Source organism: Crinia signifera, chromosome 2 (genome assembly GCF_055691185.1).
Source record: "Crinia signifera chromosome 2, ASM5569118v1, whole genome shotgun sequence".
Classification (NCBI taxonomy): Eukaryota; Metazoa; Chordata; class Amphibia; order Anura; family Myobatrachidae; genus Crinia; species Crinia signifera.
This window is the reverse complement of record NC_139218.1, coordinates 324,396,523-324,404,260: the sequence shown is the minus strand read 5'-3', so window position 1 is coordinate 324,404,260 and position 7,738 is coordinate 324,396,523. Positions and strand designations below refer to the sequence as shown.

General features: G+C 47.4%; 1 protein-coding gene across 1 annotated transcript in view; it reads left to right on the top strand.

Moving 5' to 3' along the window:
* The first annotated feature begins 370 nt into the window (after window positions 1-370).
* Window positions 371-7,738, top strand: part of LOC146059101 (uncharacterized) — a 44,585-nt gene continuing 37,217 nt past the window's right edge. The window contains exon 1 of the mRNA XM_083171223.1: window positions 371-425. Within this exon, the coding sequence (XP_083027349.1) occupies window positions 414-425 (12 nt within the window). The 5' untranslated portion in view covers window positions 371-413. The remainder of the gene's footprint in view (window positions 426-7,738) is intronic.

Below are 7,738 nucleotides of genomic sequence, written 5' to 3'. Positions count from 1 at the left end.
GGGCAGGGCGGGATGTTTAATGTGAATAGATTCGGTGGGAGGACAGAGGTCATGGAGCAGGGCCGGCGCTGCCCACTCTGCAGAGCCTGCAAAGCAGGGAGGCGCCAGACTATGTAGGCGCTGTGCTCTGCCTGCTCTGCGACTCTACCACTGTGTGCAGCTGCAGGACTTACATCGAATTCTCAGCTGATGTAGAAAGTAGCAGCAGGGGAAGTCCCTGACCTGCACCTCCCTCACTGTGGTGCAGAGACCCACCCCTCATTAGCATCATGGGTCAGGAGTCAGGACAGCATGTGCCGAGCTCTGATTGGAGGAGCTTGGCACATGCTGATTAAAGGAGCCCCTGATTGGAGGAGCATATCACATGCTCCTTTGATCCCTGAAACACCAAGGAATGGATCTCACAGCATGCCATGGCTTCATCTGTAAGTATACACTCTGCCTTCTCTGTAGCTCCTGCCTCTCCCTGCAGATTCTCCATCTTCCTTTCTTTCTATCTCTGCCCATCATCTGTCCCACCCCCTGTATTATCAGGATCTGCCTTCCTCTCCCTGTCCATCATCTGTCCCACCCCCTCTATTCTCAGGATCTGCCTTCCTCTCCCTGTCCATCATCTGTCCCACCCCCTCTATTCTCAGGATCTGCCTTCCTCTCCCTGTCCATCATCTGTCCCCCTCTACCTGCCCTGTATCTGCCCCATCTCCATGCCCACCACCTCTCCCCCTCATCCTGCCCTGTATCTGCCCCCTCTCCCTGCCCAGCACCTGTCCCTCTTGTTCACCATCTCTCTCGCTGCCCATCATCTTTCCCACACCCTCCCTGCCCAGTATCTGCCTTCCTCCGGGTGCCGGACGGCTCCCCGACAGTCGGGATTCCGACAGTCAGTACTCCGACGTCGGAATCCCGACTGCTCCCTTGTGGGGGTCCACGACCCCCATAGAGGGAGAATAAAATAGGTGGCGAGCACAGCTCGCCACCGTGCCCGCAATGGGCTTCATTGCGCTCCCCACGCTGTGCAGTCGGGATTCCGACGGCGAAAATCGCATAGTGTATGGGGGCCTTAAGAATCACAAGTATAAAAAAAGGAGTTATATGTGGAAAACAAAAGGAACCTACCTGAAATGTGGAGAATCACCTTGTCTTCTCTGAACATCAGTAACAAAAGTGTGCTTGGAGTTAGGTGTAGTTATAGGGGTACATGTGTTAAAATTAAATCAAGATGGGGAAGTCACAAATTAAGAATAGAGCATATATTATGGTGAAATGTTTATACTGGAATGTTCGCAGGCTTAATGATAAAATAAAGCGAACTACGGTAATGAATCAAGTTAAGAAATATGGAGCACAAGTGGTATGTTTGAGGGAGACACATTTAAATAAGGTTAAGGTGATGGCATTAAAAAAGGCATGGGTTGGATCAATGTTCCACTCTAGTTTTACAAATGCCTCAAGGGGGATTTAAATTTTAATACCTAAGAACATACCATTCCAATGTAAGAGAAAAGAAATAGATAAGAATGGAAGATATGTATTTTAGAGTGTCAGATATATAAGATCAGGGGTGCAATTGAGGCGGTACGGGGTGGTACGGCGTACCGCTATATCATAAACCGCCGGTACCCCGTACCGCCATAAATAAACTACACAATGACGTAATTGTGCCGGCGCGTCCTGCGTGCCGCAGCAGCGCTTAAAATCTTCAGAGGACGTCGCCGCGGCCAGACCACTTGGTGCCGGCGGGACTCCTCTGTAGTCTCTGTGTGTGTCTGTGACGCAGCAAACGGGAGGCCGCCTGAGATGTAGTGGAGCGGCCTCCGGAGTGTGTATTACTATATTGTAAGTATGGCTGCGCTGCTGCTAGCTTATGTTTCCATCATGTTTCTAGATGGCACTGTTAGTTACATGTATATTTCTGGGCTTGCTTACTGCTGGCAAAGTAACAGACTGTTACTTTGCCAGCAGTAAGCATGCCCAGAAATATACATGTATTTTACATTTCCCAGGCTTGGCTATGTAAGTAATGATATCTGGCACTGGGGCATATGTGTTGCACTGTGGGGCATATGGCATCTGGCACTGTGGGGCATATGGCATCTGGCACTGTGGGGCATATGGCATCTGGCACTGTGGGGCATATGACATCTGGCACTGTGGGGCACATGACATCTGGCACTGTGGTGCACATGACATCTGGCACTGTGGGGCATATGACATCTGGCACTGTGGGGCATATGACATCTGGCACTGGGGGCATATGTGTTGCACTGTGGGGGCATATGACATCTGGCACTGTGGGGCATATGACATCTGGCACTGTGGGGCATATGACATCTGGCACTGTGGGGCATATGACATCTGGCACTGTGGGGCATATGACATCTGGCACTGGGGGCATATGACATCTGGCACTGTGGGGCATATGACATCTGGCACTGGGGGCATATGTGTTGCACTGTGGGGGCATATGACATCTGGCACTGTGGGGGCATATGATATCTGGCACTGTGGGGCATATGTGTTGAACTGTGGGGCACATGATATCTGGCACTGGGGGAATATGATATCTGGCACTGGGGGCATATGATATCTGGCACTGGGGGCATATGATATCTGGCACTGTGGGGGCATAAGTGTGGCGCATATGATATCTGGCACTGTGGGGGCATATTAGTAATCAGTTGTGCGGTGTAATGAGCATTATGGTGTGGGGCATAATGTGTAATGGGCATTATGGCATGGGTCATATGTATTGGGTGTGTGACGCGTAACAGGCATTACTGTGTGAATTTTGGCCATGTGCCTTCGGCGTGCAATATTCTAGCCACTCCCCCTAGTGTCATATGACCACGCCCCTGACCACGCCCATTTTTCGCGCACAGTACCACTAAGTCAGTTTTCCTACTTGCACCACTGTATAAGATGGATGTGTGGCTCTTGGGTGTGTACATATCTCCTCCATTCCAATATGAGGTATTAGAACCAGCAACTGAATTTATAGCAAGATCTAATGGGGCAGAAGTAGTGGGGGAAATTTACTAAAGGAATGCCGTATTTTCGGGATAGTAAATGTCAAAAATAAGTATATTTCTGGATACAAATACACCTATTTTTTACAAATTTCCTTTAGTAAATTTCCCCCAGTGTGTCTAGGAGACGTCAATAACGTGATGGACCCCTGCATGGATCAGTGGAGTCGAGTAGGGGGTGTAGTAAGAGCGTGTAATAAGGGATTCGATAAGTTTATTCGAGATATCGGATGGAGAGAAGTGTGGCGGGAGAAACACCTTGAGGCAGGCATACTCGTGTTATGCAAGGTCCCTGGAGGCGCTGTCACGTATAGATATGGTATTTGTGGATGATAGAATGTTTCCCAAAATAGAAAAAATTGAATACTTACCTCATGGTATATCAGATCACGCCCCTATACTGGTACAAATAAAACAACTGGATGGGAAGGGCTGTAGAATGTTGAAGTGTCATCCAGCATGGCTAGAACAAATGGGTGCAGGAATTGAATTAGTACAGCAATGGGAGGAATACTTTAATAAAAATATGGAATCAGCACCTCAGATCATAGTGTGGGATGCTGGGAAAGCAGTCATAAGGGGTTCATTGATTTAAAGGATAGCGCAAATAAAAAAGTACTAGGGAAAGAAAAGAGGAAGCAGAAGAATAAGATACTGGAGAATAAATTTTGGCTAGAAAGAACAGAACAAGCTAAAGAGGCCTGGGTACAAGCAAATAAAGTATGGACAAATATGTTAAGGGAAGAAGCAGTGAGACAACAGGGGTTCTTAGCACACTGCAAATATTTAAATGATGATAGACCTGGGAGTTATATGGCCCAGTTGGTAAAAAACTTGTTACCCAAGAATCACATTGTACAGATGGAGTCAGTACAGGGGGTGAGGGATGATACTACTCCAGTAATTACACAGATATTTGCTAAGTATTATAAAAAATTATATACATCCAAACTAGAATATGGGACAGAGGAAATCAAACAATACCTAGACAGGATACAGCTGCCAATGATAAATAAGGAGCAGTATGAAATAATGGAAAAATCTATATCTGAGGAAGAAGTAATAAGCCTGATCAATCAACTACCAGCGAATAAAGCACCAGGATGTGTCGGTATACCGGCAGAATTATTTAAAAAGTATAAGGAAAAAATAGCACCTTGATTAACTGAGCTGTTTAATAACAGCTTGATAAAGGGTAGATTACCTGAGTCTATGGATGAAGCACTAATAGTCGTAATACCTAAAGAGGATAAAGATCCAGGCAAACCAGAATCATATAGACCGATTTCACTAATTAATGTAGATTCCAAAATATTGGCAAAAGTATTGGCCCAGAGAACCGAGAAGGCAATTAATAGTATCATCCACCCGGACCAAACGGGGTTCCACAAGGGTAAGAGCACGGGGGAAAATATTAGAAGACTGTATACAAATATGCAAATAAAATATGAACAAGACAATGTAAAGGCAGTAGCATCATTAGATGCAGCAAAAGTGTGGCAGTCCACCACTGGTGTACTCTTGTGCCCCCAAAGAGATTTTAATTGTCAAAGCTGTTCAGAAGAAAACCTCCTTTGCTTGTGGAAGCTGCAGGGCTATGAGGGGTTAACAGACTCAGCTAGTGTCCCAGCTCCCCTCTACGTGTGACAGGAAGCTGGGAGGTCAGAGGTGATCCCAGCAGCAGTGTGAGAGAGACAAGTGTGCAGAGAGGAGAGAAGAGAAAGCCCTGTGAAATACAGCATCAGTGTGGAGCTGCAGAACCCAGTGTCAGAGAGTAAAGGAGTGTAAGAGGAAGGTGAAGAAGGCTGCTGTCCCAAGTGTGAGAAGAAACAGGAAGACAGAGAGAGAGAGAGAGAGAGAGAGAGAGAGAGAGAGCACACTGGATCACCCAGCCAGCAGAGGAACCAGCAACACCCAAGGTACTGATTCAGTCTCCCTGTGGCAGCATCTGCAGTGCACCCTTGTAATACCCAGGAGGGTCATCCCATATCACCTGTTTACAACCCACATACAGAGAGGGGTTGTTGCTTCAAGCCACAGCATTAGCTGCTTGTCAAGAATAGGGGAACCCCTAGAGCCAGAGCGGGGACAGCACCTGTGAGACTCTCACTGTAAAAGCCAGCCATGTACTGAGGCTATGTCTGCAGCCTGTTTTGCAGCTACCAACAGGAGGTTGCCCCAAGGTAATCTGCCTGCCCATGTGTTCAGAGGACTGTCTTACATTAGTGTGCACACTATTATAGGGACTGTATACATGTGAGGACCTGTCGACGAGGGACCATTGTTTTGAGCAGTGACTGGTTATCCGTGACAGAGTATATTGTTTATTGCTAATAATTTGCATTAAGTTCTGTGAAGTGTTGAAATGGATTGCCGATTAGAGAGTGAAGATAGATAGAAATAAGAAGAACCTGGCGGATGTCAGTTAGAACCGCCATAGACTATTTGAGGTTAGCATACTGAGTGATTGTTGTTTTATTTGATGCTTTATGGTGAATGTTATTATGCTGAGTATTTCTTATTGTTATTTGCTATTGAAACTTTACAGCGACCAATGAGTGTGTTTTTAGTATCACCTACAGTCTGCACAGCCAGGACAATGAACTTCATACTGAACAATTCTATGTACCAGAGCCATGGTTCCTCAATCCTGTGCATTCCCTATTCACTCTGCATGCTTTCTGCCCCTGGCAGGGTGTGCTGTGGCATGGCCCACGGTGCAAAGCTATTAGGGGTCAAGGGTGCAGGTGGAGGGGGAAGAGGAGGATAGGAGGAGAGAGAGGACTACTTTGTCCATTCTCTTTACCTGCTACCTCGTGTCCTGCCATGCTCACTTCTTGCCTCAGGTTTCCTTACCTGCACCTCATGTCACCTGTATGTCTCCCCCTCCCTCCAGATTGTAAGCTCCTTAGAGCAGGGCCCTCCTCCCTCCTGTTCTCACTGCACTCTTCTTGTATTTCAACTACAGCTCTCTTACTCATCTACAATCTATACCTGCATCTATTCTCATTCACTTCCTTATATCTCAGCTGTATTGTGTACTAAGAATTGTGCTTTAATTGTGTTATGACTAGTTCTGTGTACCCTGTACTGTTCTTTTGTGTTCTATATGTACAGTACTGGCTGGTGCAATCACCATGTGGCGCCGCTGATTGGCTGCCTGGGTGCTGCACAGCTCAGTAATGATATGTTCCCCATGTCTGTGACCCTCATTAGAGTACATCTAGTATATATATCAGTACTGTTACTGGCTACCTAGCTGGCTGTGCAATCACCATGTGGCGCCGCTGATTGGCTGACTGGGTGCTGCACAGCTCAGTAATTATATGGTCCCCATGTCTGTGCTCCTCATTAGAGTACATCTAGTTTATATATATCAGTACTGTTACTGGCTGTGCAATCACCATGTGGCGCCGCTGAATGGCTGCCTGGGTACTGCACAGCTCGGTAAATATGTTCCCCATGTCCGTGTCCCTTATTAGAATGCGTCTTGTGCATATCTGTATGTGTGATGTACATTTGTACTGCCATTGTTGCCTGTTCCTTGTACTGATAACCCTTTGTATTGCAGTATGTGCATTGTTATTTTTATTGTCTGTAAAGCGCCTTGAGTCCTGTTGGAGAAAGTGCGCTATATAAATAAAACTTACTTACTTACTTAGTAAAATAAATTACTGTAGCTGCTAACTGTTAGTGGTATTGCTTTTGTGGGTCTCCTTGGGTTGTGCCATTCCCTGCCACAAATTCTTCCAGAGAAGAGGTCCGAAGCTGCCGAAGCCGTCAAGTCCAGAATCAGGTACGCCATCTTGCACCACACTGTTACAGGGGCACTGTCACACTTGGCGTCTACGAACAGGATTGCAAAAGACCCCTGTGAACAACGAGATGTGGCGATCGCAATATGCAGCACCTGAAAAGATGCGGAGAACCGCCAATCCACCACCCCAAGTAGGTGCGGACGCTATCGAAACCATCATAGAACAACTCAAAGAGGCGACTAAGATAATCCGTGAAATGCGTTGAGAACGGGAGGAAGATGAATATAGAAGATGGCGACGTGAACTTGAAAGAAGGTACAGACACCAGCTGAATCCCCGATGGAGGTCGGAGCGACGACCCACCGACCAGGTCACTGTGTGCCCACAGACCACGAGAAGACACGGGAGAGGCGGTCCACCGGCAGTGTTTCAGAACACGGCAAGAGCATCCGGTGTGATATGGTCGAGGGGTGGACCACGAGCCAGCCCAAGAAGAATTGCAGGTCGTGTCCTGTGGTTTGATGTACCACGAGGGTATGGCTTCATTAAACGCGCAGATACCGGCCGTAGCGTGTATGTGCACTATACCGCCATCCAGCATGCCGATCCCCAAAATAGCTTCCGGAGCCTGAGCAACGGTGAGGCCGTAGAATTCGAATTGACAAGCGGGAAGAAAGGCACCAAGGCCGCCAACATGACTGGACCGAATGGAACACCGGTGCTACGTAACAGACGCACCCCAGCACACTATCCAAGTCATAGAGAGCCCCAACCGTACTACCAGCAAGAGTACAGCCACAGCGGAAGTAGAGCTGAACTGAGGGAAGTAAATGGCAAGAGTGACCGATTTAATGCCAACCCTCCTCGACCAGGACAGATGCCCCGCCCACCAGAACCTGACATCACGAGGTCAAGCAAGAAACCGGTCGTGCGGAGTGAGGCAGTCCATCAGAA